This window comes from Paramormyrops kingsleyae, chromosome 1 (assembly GCF_048594095.1).
Source record: "Paramormyrops kingsleyae isolate MSU_618 chromosome 1, PKINGS_0.4, whole genome shotgun sequence".
Lineage (NCBI taxonomy): Eukaryota > Metazoa > Chordata > Actinopteri > Osteoglossiformes > Mormyridae > Paramormyrops > Paramormyrops kingsleyae.
The window spans coordinates 26,742,550-26,768,115 of NC_132797.1; the positions used below are offsets into that span (position 1 = coordinate 26,742,550).

At 44.6% G+C, this 25,566-nt stretch overlaps 2 protein-coding genes across 12 annotated transcripts in view; one reads left to right on the plus strand and one right to left on the minus strand.

Annotated features, from left to right (window-relative positions):
• The first annotated feature begins 9,933 nt into the window (after positions 1-9,933).
• On the plus strand, positions 9,934-14,650 carry cbr4 (carbonyl reductase 4). The gene is made up of 6 exons (XM_023823505.2): positions 9,934-10,104; positions 10,991-11,158; positions 12,050-12,170; positions 12,288-12,424; positions 13,350-13,484; positions 13,613-14,650. The coding sequence occupies exons 2-6, from the start codon at positions 11,014-11,016 to the stop codon at positions 13,789-13,791; spliced, it is 717 nt and encodes a 238-aa protein (XP_023679273.1). The 5' UTR covers positions 9,934-10,104; positions 10,991-11,013; the 3' UTR covers positions 13,792-14,650.
• Positions 14,535-25,566, minus strand: part of palld (palladin, cytoskeletal associated protein) — a 57,910-nt gene continuing 46,878 nt past the window's right edge. For 9 of the 11 annotated variants that reach the window (XM_023823498.2, XM_023823499.2, XM_023823503.2 and 6 more), the window contains 10 exons: positions 25,321-25,419; positions 24,242-24,280; positions 23,140-23,361; positions 22,763-22,912; positions 21,381-21,469; positions 20,535-20,667; positions 18,947-19,154; positions 18,419-18,584; positions 18,074-18,207; positions 14,535-16,965 (listed from right to left, as the gene is read on the minus strand). In XM_023823498.2, the coding sequence (XP_023679266.2) occupies positions 16,802-16,965; positions 18,074-18,207; positions 18,419-18,584; positions 18,947-19,154; positions 20,535-20,667; positions 21,381-21,469; positions 22,763-22,912; positions 23,140-23,361; positions 24,242-24,280; positions 25,321-25,419 (1,404 nt within the window). In that variant the 3' untranslated portion in view covers positions 14,535-16,801. The remainder of the gene's footprint in view (positions 16,966-18,073; positions 18,208-18,418; positions 18,585-18,946; positions 19,155-20,534; positions 20,668-21,380; positions 21,470-22,762; positions 22,913-23,139; positions 23,362-24,241; positions 24,281-25,320; positions 25,420-25,566) is intronic. The other 2 variants (XM_023823500.2, XM_023823502.2) reach the window with 2 other exon arrangements.

The following is a 25,566-nucleotide window of genomic DNA, read 5'->3' on the forward strand; positions in this document are numbered from 1 at the left end:
AGCTGCTCCTGGACACAAAGGAGGGGAGTCGGTCTGTAAAGCTGTATTCAGCCCCTAGGAGGGAAGGGGGGTCTCCGTGAGACTGTATTCAGTCTTGGGGGGTTGGTCACTCTGAAACTGTATTCATTCTTGGGGAGGTCGATCCCTGTGAAACTCTATTCAGACTTGTTGGGGGGGGGGATCAGTCCCTGTAAAGCTGTATTCAGTCTTTGGGGGGGTTGGTCTCTGTAAAGTTGTATTCAGTCTTTTTGGGGGGGGTCGGTCTCTGTAAAGTTGTATTCAGTCTTTGGGGGGGTTGGTCTCTATAGTTGTATTCAGTCTTTTTGGGGTGTTCGGTCTCTGTAAAGTTGTATTCAGTCTTTTTGGGGGGGGTCGGTCTCTGTAAAGTTGTATTCAGTCTTTGGGGGGGTTGGTCTCTATAGTTGTATTCAGTCTTTTTGGGGTGTTCGGTCTCTGTGAAGCTGTATTCAGTCTTTGGGGGGGTCGGTCTCTGTAAAGTTGTATTCAGTCTTTTTTTGGGGGGGGCGGTCGGGTCTTTTGTGAAGTTGTGTTCAGTCTTGGGGGATCAGTCTCTCTCTGAAGCTGCATTCAGCTCTTTGGGGCTGGTTTCTCTCCGGGGGGGGGGGGGCGTGCTATATAGTCTCCCAGCCTTTTAGTCTGCAAGTTTGCAGTGCCACCATGACAGCCTGTAAGCATTTAGGATTGATTGTACAGCTGCCCTGGGAGCAGCCTGAAGACTGAGAGCCACGAGGCAGCACCACCCTGCGCTGTCTGCATGTTCAGCGGCTAATCCAGAGCGTCGCTAAGGCACGCGCCCCCCCCTCGCTAATCCGTGTCATGCTCTGTGCTCTGATTGACAGGTTACCCGTTGCCCTGTCCATGTGACGGCGCTTGGCGAGACCGCACCTGGGGGAGCGTGCAGCTGCTTAATGATCTGGAACCGAGACAGACCGGCTCGGTCCAGCAGACGGCTGGGGCCCCTCATCATCCCCCCCCCACCACCATTCAGCCTCCTGGGGGGGGGTGGTGGTTATAATATATTTCACTCTGTCAGCCTACAGGTTGGAACATCAGGGGTGCAATAAAAATCCAGTCGACTCCAATTATCCTTAACAGACGTGTTCCGCGTGCCGTCGATGCCCCCCGGGCACGGAGAATGAATGAGTGACGAGGGGAAGAGACAGGGGAGCAAATTGAGCATTATACAGCAAAGGTGACACCACTTTTTAATTTCAATGTGGTGCATTTAACCCTTCACATCATGGGGGGGGGGTGCTCACCTTGGAGAATACATATTAAATGAGGCTGGTGAACATGAAGATATAGCGAAAGTCATGGGAGTTTATTATAACATCTTAAGAAATCTGAGCTTAGCCTAGAGACCTCGTCTGTGTGACAGGTTCTCAAGCTGAGAGCAGGGCTGTTAAAACGGAGTTAAACAAATCATGCCGGGCTTGTTCGCATTTATACAGGGCGTCGGCCCCCAGTGGCCAAGGCTGGAGATGCATATGATCAAAAATGTGCTGTAAGATCTGTACCATAGTTGGAAAAGGTCTCATCGGTCTCTGAGCAGGTAAATAGTGCTTAGAGAAACGCCATTGTCCTGGTGTTGTAATCTGGGAGAGACGTACCCAAAAATACTCAGTTGCCAGAGTAACATTCACTAAATATTAACTGGGGGTGGAGAGAGTGTTCTTGCGGTTATTGTTGACATTTTAATGTGGTGTTAGAAGCCCGAGTTTTTTGGGAGGGGCTGTGTAAATGCTGGGTCATTTGGAGCCACTGCCTGCCCTTCTAAGTTCCGCAGGGAGCGTTGCTGAGGATTCTGGGAACAAAAGAACTTTGACATGCACACAGGAACAGGAAGGTGACTGACCAGCCTCTCGGCACCACTGGCAACTGTAGTGTCTTCGAGTAACTGCCCGTGATGGTCAGTGACTGTGGTTTCCTCTGAGATTCACAAGCATACCGAGCTGTAAAATGTTCCTTTTCATTCTGATTGTTTCACAATCAAGCCTCAACTAGAGCAATTAAAAAAATTATAGCTCTTTGTTTCTTGCTTGCGCCCTTATATTCTATTCTAGTCAATACCCTGGGTTCCAAAGTGTTGTAAATTTTGTAGTAATTTTAGGTGCCCAGTCAGTTGCTCATTAATAGAAAAGAATACATCAATTAGAAAACCTTTTCTACTTCAGAACAGAACTTGGGCCAACATTAACTTAGGGTTTGTGCCTTTATTGATTAAGGCGTGAAAACAAAGTGCTTTGTTTCAGAATCAGACTCGGGCTCCCCCTGTAGGATAGTCTAGACAATGCAGCTCAATTTTGAGACGTCATCTTGCAGTACTTTTGCAGTTCGATTTGAGCGCTTTAAGCTGGAGAAAGGCAAACGGCTCTGTCAAACATTACAATTACCCAGAGCTTCCTGGTTGATTTCTTTGCCCTTTAAAGTTTGTAGTAGCTCACTCTTTTATTGATTTAGCAACTCCTGTAAACCGTCTGCCTGCAAATGTAACATCTGCACCATGCTTGTATATTTGAAACTATGCACAGTTAATCTGTTCTCATTGAATGAATTATGCCTATAAAGTGATTATTCTGTTATGATAATTGCCTGTAAGTTGTTTCAGAGAAAAGTGTCTGGCAGCAAAGTAAACTAGTTATAAATACAATAAACTTAACTTTAGATTAAAATGCTGATTTTCCTTTCTGCAAGCTTGCCAACTTTGTTCGGCTGGCTGGCGAGAGGTTTTCAATTTGAGTTTGCACCGTCTTTTACATGCGTGTAACAATTTTATTACCTTGTAAATAGTATGTAGGGTTTGCAAACTACCCCAACACTTTTGATGTAGCTAATTTTAGGTTTATAATGGAATAATATAGATTCAGTAAGATTTTGCGTGAGTGTGTCACACCAGAGGCGTGAGAGTTGGCAGCCCTGTAACTGGGACTGGAAACGGCAGCCTGTTTGATCCTGGCCAAACTTAACACCAGTCGACCAATTTATCCTAATTTATTTTATTACCACAATACTCTGATTTGATTTTGATTATTTATGAACACGTTTCAAGAGGTAACACAACATGCAATAAATAGCCCATTAGTCGAACTGTGATTAAGCTCATCTTGGGTTTACGGCGGGGGTCAGCTTTCTTGTGCGGGTTATAAATGTGCAGGATGCCTGGTTACAACGGCATCCAGTCTAGTTATCCTGCTGAATGACTCGGGTGTGTTTGTAATTGCAATTTACTCTTGTGTGCTCCCACCGAAGCCGCCAAATTGGCGCGCATGCAGGTTTACCACTAGCACTCTGTATGGTAGCCCTGCTCGTTTGAATCGCAGAAAGCCTCGGGAGATCAAGATCAGGAGATGGCTTAAAGTTCTGCCATTGCTGTTTCGTAATGGCCCAGCAAAACCAAAAAAAAAATTGTTGACCAAGATGGGTGAACTTTTCTTGATTGTAGATGGACTGGCCTGCTGGATCACAACCATTACATTCCTCTGAAGTGATATCAGTCAGCGGCCCGTCGACTTGTTTATCTCGACAGAAATTATAAGTCAGTAGTTCAGAAGGGTTACGGGTGAATGTGGGGTTTATGTTATCTTACACTCCGAAATATGTCATTTCTAAAATAGCGCAGCAACTGCTCATTGAGAACTATGGTTTGCATAAAAAAATTCTGAAAAGGGTGGAACGGCCTATAAAATGGGGTATACTGATGTCAGAAAACTATAAAACGTTTTAAGAAATGTCAAATATATATTTATAATGGTCCATTATACGTCAGACAAAAAAACACATTCTTTTAGAGTAAGCAGCACTATGTAATTTCTTTGCAAAAATCGGCAGTTTCCCATTTCATTTGAGAAATAAAGCTTGACACGGCGAAACCTCGGTGTGATTCATTTGGCCTTTAAATGGGACCGGCTGCTCTGCTTGGTCGCAGTGCTGACAAACCCACTGAACAATAATACAGTTACGAATCAAAAAAAGATTTAACCAGAGAATAAAACTATACGAATATGTACACTGTAAAACCAGATAAGTTCAAAGTACTCAAAACTTTTTTTGTAGAAACCGATTACCTCAAAATATGAGTACATTAAATATTTGTACTAAAAAAAATAATCGACTACATAATTATACTAAGCTTTAAAAATCCAAGTAGGTTATACAAAGTTTCTAGTTTTTGAGTACTTGATTTATTTGCATCAATTGATCATTTTGAGTTCTGTTCATTGAATAGAGTTCTGTTTAGCAAAATTGAATGTGTAAAACTCATTGCCAAATATTGAGTTCGTATTACTCATTTCTTTTATACATTAGGCACACAGCTGCCCAACCCTGCTCCTGGAGATTCACCGCCCTGCAGAGCTGAGCTGAGGCCCTAATTTAACACACCTGATACAGATAACCAGCCCTTCACTAGCAAAGCTGAGGTGTTATTGAAGGGCCTGATTATCTGTATTGGTCTCCTGACAAGACCAATGTTTATTGACGGTGTCCGACTTTCGTTATTCGGCTTATGGGTGACAGGGGGAGGACCAGGGCCCGTTCACCTTTAAATAATCTGCAGGAATAATTTGTCAAATATACACATTTGGATTTGTCAGTGCTAGTCCATTTTACCAACATTTCACTGTAGCAACACATAATCTTAATCAGTAGTTTGTATGGCTCCCACGTGCTTGTATGCATGCCTGACAAAATGGGGGCTGCTCCTAATGAGAGGACAGATGGTGTCCTAGGGGATCTCCTCCCAGATCTGGACCAGGGCGTCACTGAACTCCTGGACAGTCTGAGGTGCAACCTGGCGCCGTCGGATGGACTGAAACATAATGTCCCAGAGGTGTTCTGTTGGATTTAGGTCAGGCGAGCGTGGGGGCCAGTCAACGGTATCCATTCCTTCATCCTCCAGGAACTGCCTGCATACTCTCGCCACATGAGGCCGGGCATTGTCGTGCACCAGGAGGAACCCAGGACCCACTGCATCAGCATAGGGTCTGACAATGGGTCCATGGATTTCATCTCGATACCTAATGGCAGTCAGGTGCCATTGTCTAGCCTGTAGAGGTCTGTGTGTCCCTCCATGCATACGCCTCCCTAGACCATCACTGACCCACCACCAAACCGGTCATGCTGAACAATGTCACAGGCAGTATAATGTTCTCCGCAGCTTCTCCAGACCCTTTCACTTCTGTCACATGTGCTCAGGGTGAACCTGCTCTCATCTGTGAAAAGCACAGGGTACCAGTGGCAGACCTGCCAATTCTGGTATTCTATGGCAAATGCCAGTCGAGCTCCACAATGCCGAGTAGTGAGCACAGGGCCCACTAGAGGCCGTCGGGCCCTCAGGTCACCCTCATGAAGTCTGTTTCTGATTGTTTGCTCAGAGACATTCACACCAGTGGCCGGCTGGAGGTCATTTTGTAGGGCTCATCTTGTTCCTTCTTGCACTAAGGAGCAGATACCATTCCTGCTGATGGGTTAAGGACCTCCTACAGCCCTGTCCAGCTCTCCTAGAGTAACTGCCTGTCTCCTGGGATCTCCTCCATGCCCTTGAGACTGTGCTGGGAGACACAGCAAACCTTCTGACAATGGCACATATTTATGCACCATCCTGGAGGAGTTGGACTACCTGTGCAACCTCTGTAGGGTCCAGGTATCGCCTCATGCTACCAGTAGTGACACTGACCCTAGCTTAATGCAGAATTAGTGAAAAAACAGTCAGAAAAAATGAGGAGGGAAAAATGTCAGTGGCCTCCACCGGTTAAACCATTCCTGTTTTGGGGGTCGTCTCCTTGTTGCCCCTCTAGTGCACCTGTTGTTAACGTCATTGACACCTGAGCAGCTGAAAATGATTAACAACCCCCTCTGCTACTTAACTGACCAGATCACTATCCCAGAAGTGTAATTGACTTGATGCTATACTCTGATTAAAAAGTGTTCCTTTAATTTTTTGAGCAGTGTACTTGTAGTCTTTCCAAAAAAACTGAAAAAGCTTTACAATGCAGAAAAATGTATGTAGTTTTCCAGCAGATTTTTTGTTAAATATGCCTGAGACCCCGGAGAGGTCATAAACCTGCTATAACACTTCATAGATTTCCAGTTGACACAGAAAGATGCAATAAGCGGATCGCAGCAGTCAGACTGGAGAATAAGCGGCGCACTCGATAGACGTGTTTCTGTGTTATTTTCATGCATGTTTTTGTATGATTTATTAAAATTAGATTTCAGTTTGTAATTAATTCACTGTTGTCTTTTTCGTTTTTTGAACCTATTTAAGGCCAATTTCAATGGAATTTCTAAGTCAAAATGGAGCATTGAAGTAAAGAAATAATGACTTGAATTACATTGCAATGATTACCCATAGGTTTCATATTAACTTTGGCGGGGGACGGGTGTATCAGAGTCAGCGGTGACATCATGTCGCTTCATAGGGCGATTTTGTAGTGGCGGTTAGGTTTTTTTATTTGCTAACTATTGCTGTTACAATCACTATATATAATATATACACTCGCCTAAAGGATTATTAGGAACACCTGTTCAATTTCTCATTAATGCAATTATCTAATCAACCAATCACATGGCAGTTGCTTCAATGCATTTAGGGGTGTGGTCCTGGTCAAGACAATCTCCTGAACTCCAAACTGAATGTCAGAATGGGAAAGAAAGGTGATTTAAGCAATTTTGAGCGTGGCATGGTTGTTGGTGCCAGACGGGCCGGTCTGAGTATTTCACAATCTGCTCAGTTACTGGGATTTTCACGCACAACCATTTCTAGGGTTTACAAAGAATGGTGTGCAAAGGGAAAAACATCCAGTATGCGGCAGTCCTGTGGGCGAAAATGCCTTGTTGATGCTAGAGGTCAGAGGAGAATGGGCCGACTGATTCAAGCTGATAGAAGAGCAACTTTGACTGAAATAACCACTCGTTACAACCGAGGTATGCAGCAAAGCATTTGTGAAGCCACAACACGCACAACCTTGAGGCGGATGGGCTACAACAGCAGAAGACCCCACCGGGTACCACTCATCTCCACTACAAATAGGAAAAAGAGGCTACAATTTGCACGAGCTCACCAAAATTGGACAGTTGAAGAAAAATGTTGCCTGGTCTGATGAGTCCCGATTTCTGTTGAGACATTCAAATGGTAGTCAGAATTTGGCGTAAACAGAATGAGAACATGGATCCATCATGCCTTGTTACCACTGTGCAGGCTGGTGGTGGTGGTGTAATGGTGTGGGGGATGTTTTCTTGGCACACTTTAGGCCCCTTAGTGCCAATTGGGCATCGTTTAAATGCCACGGCCTACCTGAGCATTGTTTCTGACCATGTCCATCCCTTTATGACCACCATGTACCCATCCTCTGATGGCTACTTCCAGCAGGATAATGCACCATGTCACAAAGCTCGAATCATTTCAAATTGGTTTCTTGAACATGACAATGAGTTCACTGTACTAAAATGGCCCCCACAGTCACCAGATCTCAACCCAATAGAGCATCTTTGGGATGTGGTGGAACCGGAGCTTCGTGCCCTGGATGTGCATCCCACAAATCTCCATCAACTGCAAGATGCTATCCTATCAATATGGGCCAACATTTCTAAAGAATGCTTTCAGCACCTTGTTGAATCAATGCCACGTAGAATTAAGGCAGTTCTGAAGGCGAAAGGGGGTCAAACACCGTATTAGTATGGTGTTCCTAATAATCCTTTAGGTGAGTGTATATATATATATATATTATTATTTATTTATTTATTTTTTTTCATCTTTCCATTTCCACTGATTCATGCTTCGTTGTGTAACACGCCATACCAGTTCATGCTCCCCAACCTGATCTTCACTAATACAGCAGTTTAAGGGTGGTACTGTCCCACATTATGTACACTGAATTTGCGGGAATTATTAAAATTACGCACAAATCGCGAGATTCTCCCACGAATGTCAGGCCATGCACTGTGGAAAAATGAGCCATGTCACTCTCCTGCACTCTGCCTTCTCTCACAAACATCCTAAATTTCCAGAAAATCACGAGCACAAACAACACACGTAGAATTCTGACTAGGAGACCTATAAAAGTTAATACAGGGGATTTATTGAATCTCATCTTAGCAATAAATGGAACTTTCTGCCAGCAGTGTTTATGAACATCATGATTCTGGTAACTGAGTAACTTTATGGTGTTTTCCAAATAAATAATATTTTTGATGGGCTTCTTACTCATTCTTATACCCTAACAGCAACCGCAGTACGACGAGGATTGTGACTGACACAAATGCTATGTACCGCTGTGTTTTCAGCGTTGCTATTTGTGCTACACTGTTAACTAACCAAGCTAGTTGCAGTTGCACAATCAAAAAAAAAAATCTTTATGAAAATTAATTGACATGAGATGATTAAATCCCACCATTTCTCATAGCCTTTTATTGATTAACTGTTGGTTATGATACGAGGTCTTCAGTGAGTTAAGTTTACGCACAAAGTCATGCTGTGCTTCTCCGCTCTGTGTCTGTTAATCTGCAGCCCAAGGTCTGCTTAAAAGCTGCCCAACGGAAGCTGAAACTAACCCAGATATGCTTGTCCCCAGGTACAAGCAAGAGACACAGCGTGTCAGGGTCTGCACCTGTCTGTCCGAGTCTTTCGTGTCTTCTCCCCGTTTAGCCAGCAGGTGGTGCTGGTCATCCTGTCCTCCCTGTTGTCAGTCTTCAGTGTTTCCTCTGCTCAATGAGCTGAGCATGTGGCTACCTGTAATCCACTCAGTCGTGTGTTCAAATCCTGCCTTCTCTGTTTTTGTAGATTTTGTTCCCTAGTGTTTTATTTGTATCAGTTTTCTAGTTCCTGTGTTTTGTATTCTGTTTTGGTTTTTGGCTTTGTGACCATGGTTGTGTTTTACCTTTCTTTTATTCCCCTAGTGTTAGATTCTGTTTCCTAATTTGAGTTTCATGATTTTAGTTTTATTAGTTTCACCTGTTACCTGTAATCCTTCTTAATTGTTTTCACCTGTTCTGCATTACTCTTGTTAGCTTTTTGTATTTAAGTTTCTGATCCTGTTGATGTTGCTGAAGTTCTTGTTGACTTCTTTTGATTTTTGGTTCCCTCCCTGTCTGTTCCTTGTTGCTATGACCTTTGTAATTAGTCTTTGTTTTTCCTATTTTGCTTTTTGACCCCTCGTGGTCTGTTTGTTTAGTAGTCTTCCCAGTGTTTTCAGTTCTGTTAATAAACCCCGTTCATCCTGTTAGCCGCAAGTGGATCGTCCACCTCCTTTCCCCGCCTGCACGATGCCCCGCCCATCGCATAAAAAAAAAGACAAAATCAGCAACAAGTAAACTTTTTTTTTCCCCTTCGTTAGTAAATACTTGGAGGACATTTTTGATGTTACTGCTGTATCAGTTTTAAAAAACAAGTATTGGTACAATTTTGCCATTTTTAAGACTGCAACCATGCTGAACATGTGGTCAGCCATTCTGACTAAAGGTAGCCCTCAGCCTGGAAATTATAAAAGCGGATCCGGTATCACACTGTGCCCATGAATATATGATATATTATGGATATTGTCGCAAGCAAAGCGCAGGCGACCGCTTCAGTTTATGATACGGTAAACACATGGTGCCATTATATTAACGATATAATACTCATCTCCCCATAATAGTATAACGGTTATTCAACATGCGGCGTTTGGGCGCCCTCTAGCGGCACTAAGCAGAAGCTGAAAGACATGATATGTCAGGCTTGTAACGAATGCTGTACTATGCTGTATATTTAGTTATTTAATAAACGTGTCTTCTCTGATATAATGCCCTTCTGAACTACTGACCGTTTCACCGGACACATGGTTACACTTTTGCGCTGCCGGGTTGTTTTAGCGAGGATCGATCCGGATTCAGCTGTCCTGCTTGCACTCCTATTCAGTAGTCGGCGTTGTCGTGCATCTCGTTTGTTGTGAAATTTTCTCTGGTCACCGAAGAAGAATGTGCAACGCGTCATTGGTGACCTAGGAAGGATCTTTGGAAATATAAAATGAACGTCGTCTTATTTCTCCCCTGTCACTGTTAACGAACAGCCGACTAAACATCTGAAAGGACTTTCGGCTTCTGTCGAAGGTGGGGTTAAGTTTCTGGACAGTTAAACTACACAGCACGTGTAATGGAAAAGAGCTGCATCTGCAGATATTGAGCTGCACGTAGTCTGACTTTACATTTTCATTGTTCCCGCGCGTTAAATTATTTGCATATTGCAGATTCTGATAAATGCAGATAATGAAACGATAACTGCTAATTAAGAAGCCAAACGCGGGTTGCGTGTGTATCCCATGTCTGTTTGGAGAAGACGGGAGCAGTGTGATGAGAGTTTCCGCTTTTTGGACCTGAAGGTGTTTAATGACACCTGTCTGATCCCGCCTGTAGGAACACGTGTAATCACAACTGGCTGCCGCTGCTCTTCTGTGTTACTCATTTATTGTATTAGTATAATATTATTACAATAGGAATCTTAATGCAAATTAGACCGGACGACTGTGTCCGGTTAGATTTAATCACAAATGAAACCCATTTTAATGTTCTCAAGAAAAATAGTAAAATCAGTTGCGTGATTGTAACTATAAGTCCGTGCAGCACATCCACACGACGGTAATATCAGAATCAGAATCAGAAAAACTTTATTTATCCCGGAGGAAATTGCTCATGTTACTACAGACGGTCACACATAGACACAGGACAAGAACATAAAAGAAAAGGATATAAGAATAAGAACTAAAAATAAAGTTATAAGAGACTCTGCGCTATGTACACCATGATATATACAGAAGCAGAAATACAATATATATAAATAGAATAAATAATATCTGCATATTCCCGCGACTTGCTTTATTTATTTAAAATTGTATTTTGGTCTAATATTCTAATTTATGCTCCCGTGAGTGTTGAATTTTTCTTTTAATTTCTATGTAAGAAATTAATATTAAAAGTATGCTCCTTTTACACTTTGCAGACCTGCGGGACTTTGGCGGGACCATGTCCCGGCTGTGCGTGGTGGTCGGAGGCTCCCGGGGCATCGGGCAGGCGGTCGCTTCTCTCCTGGCCGAAAAGAGCCAAAGAGTCGTTGTCGTTTCCCGAAACCTGGACGCCGCCCGTGCGGCTGCCGCATCCCTTCCTGGCGGTAACACGCATCGCATAGGCGTATTAATACAACCGTAACACCCATTCAAAACCAGCGATTTATTTAAATCATTCCATGTCGTCTATAATTAGACAGCCTTTTTCACACAACACCCTTTCTGAACTTCAAGATCTCTTTAGTATTTATTTTTTTCCTATGGCCATGCTCATGCTCATGCTCATAACACCAAAAATTATGCTTAGTGACTTGCCATAAATAAATAAAAGTTGTTGTATTGGTTTCCAAGCTTTCTGTGTAATTATTAGCACGTTTTCACAGCATCCAAAGTTTGTAGGGATATTAATAGCAGGAAATGATAAGTTTAAATATCACTGTCTAGGATTTTTTTCCCATTTATGTTGGATATATATATATATATATTTTCTTTCTAAGTCTCTTTAGTGTCCTGCGTTTTTAGAACTGTGACCTTAAATGCCTACTTTCTGTAAGCTGTTAAGGTCTTAACGACCATTCCACAGGTGCATGTTCATTAATTGATTATGGTTAATTGAACATGCATGGAAAACATTGTTTAAACCCTTTACAATGAAGATCTGTAAAGTTATTTGGATTTTTAGAACATTATTGTTGAAATACACAGTCCTGAAAAAGGGACGTTTCTTTTTTTGCTGAGTATATAATTGTGAAAATGTTTTAGACTATGACTTGGTACAATTAAACTTTCATTTACTGCATGTTATGTAGATTTAGTTGACTAAATATCCTGTAAAATTCATTGACTAAAACTAGATTAAAACTAAAAAATAAGAAGGCTAAAATATTACTAAAACTAAATTGCATTTTTGTCAAAAGACTTAATCTAAATCAAAATATGTTGTCAAAATTAAGTCTGGGTTACACTGTGAATGAAAAACTGTCCTATGCTTACAGCGGATCACATTGGCCTGAACTGTGACGTCTCCAGTGAGCAGGATGTGCAGAGAACCTTTGAGCAGATCCTCCGCGAGTGTGGGAATGTGGATTACCTGATCAATGCGGCTGGCATCAGTAGGTATGTCTGTTTAGGTGGGTGGGGACTTGAAGTCATGTGATGGCAATTTTTGCTATAATTTGCTTAAATTACCAGCAGTCTGCATCATCATGTAGAGTTGGGGACTGTCTCTGTCAGGGACGCTCTGCTCGCTCGGACCAGACCGGAAGACATGATGTCCATCCTCCACACCAACCTGTTGGGTACGATGCTCACCTGCCGGGCTTCACTAAGGAGCATGCTCCAGAACCGGGGTGGAGCCATTGTCAACATAGGTAAGGGTACAGCCCTGACGCACAGGCATGTACGTACATACACCATAAATCAGTTGCACAGGCATCACAAAACGTTAAGTATTCCATCAGTTTCTTTGCACTGTCTCCCAGAAACCTATTTAAGCATTTTGACCAGGAGGTGGTGCCAGAATAAAAAAAAATGGTTTCCCAGTTACTGTTAAGCTGGTTTCACACCAAACCGACAGCAAAAAAACTAGCACCAACTAAGGCTGACGAACAAACAGTTCCCATCCCCTTCTGTCTGTTGTGAAAGTTTGTGCTGGCCCACACCAGCACGAATACAGGTGACAGCTGACATAAAGCATAATCAGAGAACTCAGTTTCACCAGCTATCTTCAACGCTGATTCAACATACTAAATCGGCCAAAACAGCGCATATACGGGGCTGACTATGCTGTGGACACTAGGGGTGTAATGGTGCAGTTTCCCCACGGTTCAGTATGTGTCACGGTTTTTGGGCCATGCTAATAGTACGGTTTTGTTATTTTTATATTTAAGAAGAAAATAAAAACACATCACCTTTTAACTGAATAATTAACTCTTCATTATTCTGTATGAAAACTCTCCATTCAGAAAAATGGCAGCATGACTAATTATGCCTAGTTTATGTCTCTACTGCATGAAATCAAGGAGAGAAAAACAGTAAAATTAAAAGTGTTTCTGAACTTTGATATCCTGTAGGTGTATTGTCTATACTATTCTACAATTTTAAATGAACAGTGTCCCTAGTATGTATAGTACGTGTACAGGCAATATTAAATGGATTTTTGTAAGAAAACTTAGAATACCAAATCTTACCTTTTATAAAGATAAATACTTTTACTTGACAAGAACATATACAAAGTTAAGCATTTTATGTCTCACCCCCCCCCCCCCCCCCCCCCAATCCCCATGTGTGCTGCAGGGTCGGTAGTCGGTCTCAAGGGTAACGTGGGCCAGACTGTCTACAGTGCCAGCAAGGCTGGTCTCCAGGGCTTCACGTTGTCTCTGGCCAAGGAGGTGGCACCACGCAACATCCGTGTCAACCTCGTGGCCCCGGGTACACCCCCCCCCGCCCCCATTACAGCTAAAGAAAACTCCCTTCACCCGTCACATGTTTACTGAATGCATAGCTAACATTTAGTGTTGACTTGCTGGAGGGTATTTATTTGTCTTCATCCCCAACAGGCTTGATCCGCACGGACATGACGGCAGCTCTGGATGAGGATGAGTTGAAACGGGCGGTCCCCCTGGGCCGCTTCGGGGAGCCCAGGGATGTGGCCCACGCCGTTCACTTCCTGCTGGAGACACCCTACGTCACTGGCCAGGTGCTGCTGGTAGATGGTGGACTGAGACTGGCCTCGTAGGACACGCCCCCACGTTTCACATTAATAGGACTGATGAACTGACAGGATTTGTTTATGGGGCTCACGAGTTCACTTAAGAATCGGCCTCAAACACCTGGGCTATTTTGTCATTGAATCCAGCTGCAGTTTTCAGATCTGCAGTGTTAATGTATTGGTTTCCAGCATTGATTGTGTTCCATTTTTGCTGCCTTGGTTTCTTTGATCGAGTAATAGTCTCATTGGCAATGTGTGGTGACTAGGGGTCAAGCAAGGTACTGCCCCCTTCTCTCAGCCATGCAATTACATCGCCAGTTTTTGACGTATGTGTCTAGTTTAATGGACCACAGCCAGTGCTAAGCTAATTTCCTCCTTTCACATCTGCATTATTGCCTGAGCACCCAAACAGTGCATCGAATTAGTTAGTGAGGGCCAAGCTTTTGAATGGGTACAAATACACCTGCATGAACAAGTTTAATATAGATTTTTTTAGTAAGTTACTCTCCGTGTAGGTTCCGTAGGCCCAAGCCTCTCCGTGTAGGTTCCGTAGGCCCAAGCCTCTCCGTGAAGGTTCCGTAGGCCCAAGCCTCTCCGTTTAGGTTCCGTAGGCCCAAGCCTCTCCGTGAAGGTTCCGTAGGCCCAAGCCTCTCCATGAAGGTTCTGTAGACCCAAGCCTTGACCACCTTCTTCTGAGGAACACTGGGAGAACATGATTGCTTTCTGTAAAGGTATAGGTTATCTTCACTCATAAAACTCTCAAAGGTCTGTTACTTCCAGAGCTTTTTATTGTAATTTTAGGTCAAGAATACCATCTGTAGGACAATCCTTATACAAGCACAGATTGTCATGTGAGTTTATTAAAAAAAAAAAGGTGTCAGAATAAGTCAGTGTGCTTGCTGTGTTGTGTCTCACTGACAGGTGCCAAAAGCAGGTTGACAGGTGAGCACAGAAGCCTTTGTTACCCGGTACATATTACATGCGTGTAGCATATGTATATGTGTGTTTTAGTTACATAAGTACAAAGATCCCCCCCTTTTTCTTTTGAAAGGCACACAGAACCTGGTTGGCCCAAACCTGGTCCTTAAGAGCCAGGCTACTGGAGGTTTTAAGTGAGCAGTCACTGGACCGGAGGATCCTGGTGCTGATTGGTTGCTTTAAAAAAAGCCTTTTTGTAAACACTGCAGCATTCTGGCTCATAAGGAACATAATTGTGACCCTCTGATATAACCTATAAGTATCCCAAGTCTTTTTTATGTTTTATTTTGCTTAGAAAAAAACTCAAATACAAGGTTCTCTAAAATGCAATATGCGCACAGATATAAATAATTAAAATGTGCCAGTGGCAAAGGCAGTTTGTGTAAAGAATTTAAATACAGACCAGGCTTAAGTTACATTGACAACAGAGGAGAAAAGGATCACTGACATAACTTATCACTACAAAGAAAGGAGAGTCATTTTCTGTTATGCAAAAGCAGCTCATCACTGCTGCTGTCAGACCAGGTGTGAAAACAATGCAGGAGACTGGTCATCTTGGAAAGATCATCATTATCATTCCGACTTCATTCCTTCCAGTTCGGACAGCATGCCCCCAGCAAGCTGTGAATTTCAACAATGCCAGATTAAGTTGGACCACATTGGCTCACACATGGGGAACATTGTGACTGGGCTGAACCACATCACTCAGAACCAGGTTCTGTCACCTCATGCTAGGCTTGTCTTCCTAATGACATTCATAAACAACATGGAGTTCCTCCAGTTTATAGATTTTAATAAATGTGCAATATTTGTGTTCTCCTGATATCCTTGAAATGCTGAACATGTAAGAGTCGAATCACAGCTTGCCTCATTTTTATCCTCCAATCATAACCCGGTTCACTTTTCATATGCCATCCAGATACAGCGTACCATCAATCCAATCACAGTTTGCCTTACTCTTCACTGTCCATTCAATCGTCGTTTGCCTTACTCTTCACCATCCATCCAATCGTTTGTCTTACTCTTCACTTCTGGGTCACTATGACCATAGCATGTGGTTAAATAGGTAGAGGTATGTCACATTCTGTAAAAAGTACAGCATCTTAGGATGTAGCCAGGATTCTGTCTTGAGCTGAAATAAATGGTTTCTACATGCAAAAGCTACTCAAAGTCCCTCCAAACTTCTAAATGTCCCAGACCGCACTGTTGTTACCATGGCAATGATGTTTGCCACACACCCCCCAGTTCAGCCCAGCCACAGTTCCCCAGCAAAACCAACCACCCAAGACATGTCTCTGGAAACATAAAGGCACCATATCTTCCACTGCCTGGATGCCGGGGATTAGCACAATGGTATAGAGCCACACCCTCCCAACATCCACCTCCTTGTCGTGGAGAAGGTATGAGGCAAGTTCATAGCATCTATAAATATATATATACCACTACTCATACATACACAGGCACTCTGCCAACATGCTGAACAAGATACTACTTTAGCAGATAGGAAGAGGGGCCCACCACAGTCTGAAGGTGCCCTGGCACTTAAGAGAATCACCTGCCCCTGCTTCTTCCTCCTTTCAGAATCTACTAGACGTGTGTAAATGACCTTGTCATTCCGCTCGATTTATGTCCCTGTTGTCTGAAAGAAGGCATGACTTGTTGCTTCTGTTGAAGACACTTTAGGGTTTGAAAGGTTCAGGATTCATGAAATAAGATGTCTATGAAAGTCAGCCTTTTATTTCTGGGACCATGCAATAGCGTCTTGGAACTTCAAGTTAAAATATGGGTGCATAGGTTGTGTTTAACCTGAGCAGAGAAATCTAAAGGGGAGAAAAAAATGCACTTTGAGTCTTAGCCTGTAGGCGTCCTGCTGATTCATGTCATGTGCTCAGGTCACATGATGCAGGGCAGGTCTAGGAGACAGTGGCCATTTTTCTGTTTCCTGATTCTTCCTTCCAAAATGGTCGGGGTTGGTAGGGGCGAGGGGAGGGTTCTGTGTCATCCAGGAGTGCTGGGGTATGTTCCGCCCCTCCCCCCCTCAAAAGGGGGCATCTGGAACCTACAGATCGTCGCTTTCCACCAGGCCACCAGGATGGTGCACCGGGCTAGAGTCCGGGAAGAAGGCGGCCTTCACGTCCAGACCCTTCTCCGTCAGCGCGGCGTAGCGGCTTGCTGATGGCCGCACCTTCCTTGGCTTCGCGGTTTGGGTCTGCTGCCACTGAGCTGTAGGGAGAGCAGATGTGGGCGTCAACCTGGCTCTGCTATCCAATCACCGAGGTCTCGCTTTCCAAGGGTATCACCGCTACGTGTGAACTGAGGATGAACCTTGCTCTGCAACATCAGTGAGCATGTTGCATCATATCATAGCTGTTTACAGACACTTCTCCAATGACACTGCAGGTTAGGCGCTTAAAGACCGTACCCCTTTACAGGCTCCTTTTACAGAATAGCTTCAGTAAATACAAAAAAAGCTACTTGAAGCATCAAAGCTGCTTTGCCTGAATGCCTCTGCTAAGCAACTAGCCCAAACATTTCTTTGCACGGCTATTCTTCTTATTAAAGGCCTCAACTCAGTTTCCTAACCACCCCCCAATAAAGATAAGGAGCTGTGCTCTTGGCACTAAAATAACAAGCCCTTTCCATAAGCCGTTACTGTAAGCCGCACTGGTGGTGCCAAAGGAGGAGTGCTTTCTCTGGCAGCCGCTAAAGGGGGTAAGGCGGTCTAACGCTGATTTGATGAATGACTTCTGATGTTTCAAAACTTAGTCTAATGGAAGAGTTGCTACTAGTAATTTATTCTACATTCATGACCTTCTTTTTCCAACTGCATTCCGGTGACGGGCTGGAACTCAGGTCGTCGCAGTTAAATGGTGACGATAGGGATCTGAAAGCTTGGGGGCCTGACCCGCATTAGATTGAAGACTCCCAACTCATGCTATCTTCCCGTAAATATTTCAGCCGAAATGAGCTGATTGGGTTCCTTGGGACGGCATCCAAATTCTAACAAAGTGAGAGCGAGCCAGGCCTAGAGCGGCACGAGGAAGGAATGCTAAGGCAACTTTGAAGACCATGAAAGTAACCTTTGAACTGAATACTTAACTGACCAGATAGTGATGTCAGAAGAGGCCAAATAAGGACTAAAACCCAACATGAGAGGCTTTAACAGACAGGACTAGAACTCTTTTTGACTTTTGGTTAAAATTATCGTATTAAAAGCTCATTTGAAGGCCTCTGTGAGGTCCCTATGCATCCGGTATGTCAGTAAAGAATGAGGTTGACCACTGAGATAGTCCTCTACTCCCCAAGCCCAACATGACCCCACAACACTCACTGTGGATGTCCAGGCGAGCCGTGTTGGACACAATGCCGGCCTCATTCTTGGCAGAGACTGTGTACCATCCCGCATCCTCCTTATATGCTGGCTGAATGATCATGCAGATGTAACCATGGTTGTCCTGGTGCATGCTGGGATAGCAGTCAAACAGACACTGAGTTAATTACCAATAGCAGAGGAAGACCACTTCAGCAACTTATTTTGCCCTAGCATGATACCAAGGAATAGTCAACAGGTTCAAAGATCAGGACAGGAGATCGGCCTAGTATAGTTTCTGACCCATTCTAGGGTAAAAGCAGCCTGCTTCTTGGAGGGCACTCCAAGTTTCATGGCACATCCTACCTGAGCCTCTCAGTGTTGTGAGTGAGTGACTCATTCTCTTTCTTCCAGAAGATCTGGGGGAAAGGGACGCCTGCAATGCGGCATTCCAGGCGCACGGGGTGCCCCTCGGCTACACTTGTGTTCTGCAGCTTCTCCACGAAGGATGGAGCCTGGTGCATCTCTTTGGCTGCAGGACGGGTTGGGTGCCAGTTAGACAGGGTAGGGGGAGTTCAAAAAGCGGGGCTTGGTAGGTATCTACTATTATAGATTATAGACTAGAACAGTGTTTCTGAACAGTCCACATTTTTGGTTCAATCCACCTCTCAACACACCTGAACCAGGTATTCTGTGTTTTTGATTGTTTGATTCATTCTTGATTGTTTGGTTCAGGTTTGCTGAGAGCTGGGAGGGTGCAAAAATGCAGACTGTCTGAGGGTCCCCAGAAGACTGGGTTGAGGCTGCTTTAGGGGTCAATAACTGAGCCTATTCAGCTGTTACAGGAAACAATGTGGTAAGAAAGAAATGAATGCAAGGCGTTAACTTGCTTACCTGCAACGATGAGCTCCAGGTTGAAGGAGTTCTGGCCAGCACGGTTGCTGGCAATGCAGGTATAAATGCCAGCGTCGCGGGAGGTGACTGGCTCGATGACCAGCGAATGGACACCATTCTCCCGCACCAGCATTTTGTGGGCACTGTCAGGTCGGATTGTCTGCCCGTTAAGCTGCCAGATGAGGTCTGGTGTTGGAAGGCCGCTGACCTGCAGGGGATGACGTGGAACACTTGAATTTCCGGTCAAATCATTAACACCAGAAAACATACAGTCTAGGCCTTAAACAGAACATTCTTGGCAAATAATATAGTCAGAATGAGAGCGAGACCCAAAAGGCTCCCTCAGAACTGGCATGGAAATTCAGAAAATTGGCCAAGAATGTTTCACGATGCATTGAAGTGGTTGTCAGGACTAAAGACAGCTGAGAAATGTCACTGAAATAAAGACTTTTTTTTTTCCAGAGTGACACATGTACTGTGATTTTTGGCAGGATTCTTGGCAGGACAATGTAAGTGGGAGGACTACTGTAGACCTCCAGCTCCTGGTCTACAGTTTGGGTCTCAACGAGAAAGCAAAGGAAGACATTAAACACAAAGAGGGCTGGAGGCAGGGGAGGGAAAGAGTGTGAGAAAAGCGATGAAAAAGAGGCGTTTCCAAGGAATTCAAAGGACTTCCATGATCCAGGCTTCCCGTCTGGAGTGGACCATTCGTCACCCGCACCCGTGGTGAGAAACCCTCCACTTCTTTTGTTTTCTTTGTCTCAAGTCCAAGCCACAGCTTTCATTGTGTTCAGCCATTAATAAGGTGACCAACCCACTTCCGGCCCTCATTAATCACATTGTGGCAGACACGCCCTCCTCGACCACACCCCACTGCAGGCAGACCAGACGCACCCCCACGAAAAGCCTGGCTCATCAACACGTGGAGTCATGCTCTTAGACTTGCTTGGCCTGTCCGTTTAGGGTGGAGGGGCCTACAGAAGCCTTGGTGCATTGTGGGTAATCATGAGTCCTGCTCTGGGGGGATTCGAGCACAGCTATTCATAATCCAAAATTCTCCTCTCCACCCTGCTGGGACGTGGCTGGGTCAGGCTTTGCTGCCCTTAGAATTCATACTGACATGCAAACATTGTATAAACGCCTGTCTAAACGTTTTTTTCCTCAGTTGCTCGTGTGGCTCACGTGTCCTATAAAGTATAAATGTTTTGCCTCGGTCGCATAGAAACAGGTCCCTAGAGGATTTTTACACAAACAGCAAGGAACGCCAGTTCTGCTGTTTGCTTTAACGGTCATATGTAGGACCAGTCTAATGGCTCACTCCACTGTAGCAATTCCTGAAACCTGTGACATTCCTAAATTAAGAGATTGAGGCCTGTAACATTCCAGGAATGATTCTCCCATCCAAAAATTGTCAACTGGATAGAACAGAAATGGCCCATACATCTACAATCATGGACGAGGCTAAAGTATGTTAGCACTTCCATCCCAAGATTTGAACTGGATGACCCTTCAATTGCTTCATTTCTCAGCAATGCCCCCTAGTGGAAGGATGACCAAATATCATCAGCTTATACTGTATGAAAATTACCTTGCAATCCATCCGACACAGCTTTCCCTCCTGCACAATGAGGTCACCAGGGGCCTGCAGGAAGTGAGGTCGGAAGTGGCGCTCCTGGATGTTGTCGTTCTCCTCAGCACTGTCGCGGGACCTGGAGCGGGGCCTAAGAGGGGGGTGGGGGTCATTGACCAAAAGAACTGTATGAGTTTTCTTTACCTTGTACAGACATTTTCCCCAATTATGTCAAGGAAAGTAAACTCAGACAAAGAAACCCTTGTGTGTGGAACCCATTCATGACACTGTTTCCATGACGCCCGTGACTGCTCATAGGGTTATGACCCCAGACGTTCCGACCACACTGATATCGGAGATGATAATCCCAGTATTCTGACTTGCACAGTTAGAGATTTACAGAAGGATTTCAGGTTAAGATCCTCGGCTCAAGGGTACAAAGGCATTTCTTCTCTTAGCTAGCCCAGTCATCCGGCTGCTTAACCACTACAGAATCCCTCCATGTCTCCAGCCCACTGTTCTAACCTGATTTACAGACTAGGGGTGTATCTCTGGCTTAGGTCACACCCTTCTCTACCACACTATTTCTGCAAGTCTACTGGTCAGACGGGTCATCATACAACAGGAAATGGGACATCACCATTTAGGTAAAAACCAATCACACCACAGTCCCCATGGACGTCCTTCAAAGCCACCGACTGTGTGATCCAAAATCTACAGAGGCAGCTCAAGCCAGGTATACAAAGCCACAACAACCAGTTCCTGTGGAAATTTGAACCTCAAGGTTTCTTTCCATCTGTCTGTTCTGTCTTCTGTCCCTGCCGTCCCCTCCATCAACTCACACATGGTTGCTGGTCCCCATACCTGCGGATGTGTCCAGGTGTGGCTCGATGGCTTCGCCCCCTCTGGTTGACAGCCTGGACCATCATCCTTCCCGTACAGCTGGTCCTCCCCTAGGCCATTAGGAGAGAGGTGGAAAAACAGGTCAGTGGTTATACTGGTTTATGATAAGCATACTTTTTGTTGTTCTCTGCTATTCATCCAGGGAATAAATTCCGACCTGAATTTATCTACTTAGCTGAGGCTGGTGGGATTTCATAAGAGCTGGGACAAGGTTAATTCTGATCAGCCACCTTTAAAATGAGGCCCTTGTAAGAAGATGCCAGGTTTTCTGAAATCAGCAGTAGTGGTTTTGTGTTCTCTGTGGTGCACTTTTTTTCATATGCTGTGAAGGGACAGAGGTACCTAAAACCAAATGTGAAATCGTCTTGGGATCTCTGCATGACCTTTGACCTCCCCTTCCACCATACCCTGGACAGGGGAGGCTGGACTTGTGTCCTTTGCCTGCCTTGATGGACTCAGACAGGTTTTCCATGATGGTCCTGAAACTCGTTAGAGCCATGAACCTCCACCCTGAGTGTTTTATAAAAGAGGCTGAATTCGATCTCCTGATTCTCCTGCTATACCCATACCTAACATTTTATCCAAAGTAACATACATGTTGAACTGGCAACCATCCAACCGCGGGCACAGTGTCCTACGTTGGTGAGCCACACAGCACCCCCACATAAAAACCCCTATAATCTGTAGCTTGAGTGTGACCTTAAGTGCATTGTTGTTACAGGAATTGTATGTGTGGGTGTCTGTTGCACTCCCTCCCTGTCTTTTGTTTGCTGGTGTTCGTCTGCACATTTGTTTCTGAATCAGACATGGCCCATCCTGTTCTTTGAGGCAAAAAGATGTACCAGACTAGCTAGCTGGAATTACATGCCTCGGCCTGTTCCCGGCTTCCGCTGCATGGCCATGTGCGATGTCCAGACCGGCAGGGAAAAGCATTTAACTGCGTGAACTCTTGACACCTGGCCTGGCCCCGGCAGGTTTCTGATTCCTGACGCCCTGTGCTTCCCCTCTAGGCTGGAAACCATTGCCTCCATCGCTATTATTCAGTCACTAATGACTGCTGGCGGTGACAGGTCCGCCCTGGAACAGGACAGCTCAGCCCCGCGAAACCGACACCGGCATCAGAAGCCTCGGGGCACGTTTGCTCAGCAGCACAATCCAAAAGCATGCTGGGAAATGAGCAGCTTTGATGTTTTATTAATCCTTCCCGTAAGACTAGAAAGAAGAACGACTCATCGCTATTGGGAAGTTGGTTCTTTTTTGATACATGCTTCCTTTGAAAACACAGTACTCATTTTTTTATAGCAGATATTTTAGCACCAGGTAACAGCTCACTGCCCTCCTACCTCTGGGTTGCTAGCCATAATAGTGTAGTTTCCATCATCGTCCAGCAGGGCGGCGGCGGTATGCAGGGTGCAGGTGCCATCGGGCTCGCGCCCAATACGGTAGTGCTCACTGCGCTTGGAGATCTGCTTCCCATCTTTGAACCAGTAGATCTGCAGGGCATGAGAGGAAGGTACCAAGCAGTTTACTCAACTTTCGGCCTCAACACCGCACTTCACACACAGGCTCTAATGAGCAACAGAAGCTTAATGCACATCAAGTTAATACCGCAATCAAAATGCTTAATGTTAAGATTTGGACATGAAAGAGTCATTTATGGGACACAGAAATGGGACAGCACCATCATTGTGACACTAAGGGTAACAGCTGAGGTCCTGACCTTTGGCTTGGGGTCACCGATGACTTTGCAGGTGAAGGTGACGGGCATCCCCTCAAACACCTTGAGATGTTTGAGCTTCTGGTCAAAGAATGGAGCCACTCTCTGGCCAGGGGCATCCTCGTCATGCTGTATGTCCTCGTCCGACTCTTCCACGGGAGAGCGCTCCAGGCGGAACTCGATCTCGCTGATCAGACGCTGCTCGAAGCTGGATACCTTGTACTCCTGCATCCAAGTACATACAAAGGTAGACAAACAAATGAGGCCATTTATGAGCATCACTCACACACTGGTCACCCAGTCGCTGAAGGATTGGGGGAGAAAGGTCACAAAGAAAACAGGAAGTTTCTCAGATGTTTACGAACACAAAAATGACCACACACCCACAGATAGACCGGAATAAACTTCTTGCTGATGTACAGTGATCTTGACCCAGTTCAGTTCACAGGTGAGAGCCCAACAGCTGCTCAAATCACTCTGACTATACTTGTTCATATGTTCAACAGGCAAAAAAGCACACTCCAGACATGATCTTCAGCTCAGATATTTAAAGTCCACAGAACACAAATGAGGTTAACGACCTGAAACTGCTCCCAAGCATACACACTGCATAAACCCTCTGCAAAGGTGACCACAAACATCACGTAATGCAGCAGAGGCCTAATCCATATGTTACTACATACAGATGTATCCCATCTAGAGTCAGGGACAGCAGAGACATTGAACGGTGACACTGAGTGTGCACAAATACCTCACCTTGATGTACAGATTTCTGAAACTGCACCTGCTGTAGGACTGAGCTTAGTTAAGCTCACCATCTGTTAAAGACGTGCTCATGAATGGCATTGTCACACTGCGAATGTGGCAGACAACACATTTTGTTAATCAAAGCGTGCTTCAGTGCAACATCTGTGCCCCATTCTCATGTCATAAACACACGTGTGGTCACACTGTGATGTCTGAGACAGTGTGCGAGTTCCCAGCATACAACAGGACCAAAGAGGGGCGTGGCCTCTCGTTTAGGTCACTTCTGGAATGGTCCTTTTGTGGCTGTGGGTGTGGTCACACAAGGAGAGAACACACACAGAAGAGGGAAGAGATTAACCTTTTGAGGAACAATGTCTATGTCTGATGGACTGCCCTCCTGCAAAAAGACAATAGGGCATGGTCTATGTCAGGCAGGGTTCACAAGGCATCAAACATGCTGAGCAGGCATTATCTGGGATGTCACAACCAGTCATGAGACTCACACCCAATAATACAAAGTCAACATGATGCTTCGAAGTGATCTGGAGCAATTCCATAGTGTCAGACATCTACTTACAGGGCAACGAAAATCATCAAAGCAACTCATCCACTTCACTTTGCTTCACTTCCCAACCAACTTTAGAAATGAAGAGCAAATTCCCAAAACTCATAGGATACATTTTTAAGAAAATTTCTGTGGAATTTCAGTAATGAATTTCGGTTATTTATGAAAGTTCTTGTCTGGATTATATGAGGACTGAGTGAATTCCCAGCTTGACTTTCATTAACCTCAAAAACAGCTAAAACAGACTGAGTGTTGGATATTTGCTCATCAATTAGGGTGAATTTTCTAACAAAAGTGGATGTATAATTATACAGGTTTTATATATTTTATATTTTGAACTTTAATGTTCAGAATCTAAATGGCTATGCTGAATTCAATATTGATTGCCATTTTAATTAAAAACAATACCATATGACCACAATTCCAAGGTTTTGGTTGTAGATGTGGTTTAGCTCGGACTAGTTCTATCTGTTCAGGGGCCATAGGTAAAGTTTTACTTGGGATGATCATTTTACTTCCTCCATAAAACAGGTAATTTGGGAGCCCTACACAGTTGCCTATTCTGCCTGGTCTGGTTTAGCTATCAATGGAACAATAGTTGGGATGCATCTGTGTGTGTCTCACTATAATCGTACATGTGTGTCCCTGTGTGTACGGGTGATACCTGTCCAGGTGTGTCTCCATATGTACGGATGATACCTGTGCGCATATGTGTCCCTGTGTGCACAGGTGATACCAGTGCATGTGTATCCCTGTGTGTACGGGTGATACCTGTGCATGTGTATTCCTGTGTGTACGGGTGATACCTGTGCATGTGTATCCCTGTGTGTACAAGTGATACCTGTGCAGGTGTGTCTCTCTGTGGCACTTACCTGTGTGACATTTTCCTCTGGCTCCTGCACGTTAAAAACAGTTGCTGCGTTGTCGGCCCCCAGGAGCCTGCGGGCCATCTTCTCCTCGTAGGTTAGCTTCTGGAAGCGGATTAATAGTGTCAGACAGCAGTTAGTGCATAAGCTCCCCCACACGCACAGGCATGTGGACAGGGAGGGGCAGGGATACCCTGGTGGAATCAGGGAGCCCAGCATAGGGGCCATTGAATGTGAAAAAATTGGATGGGG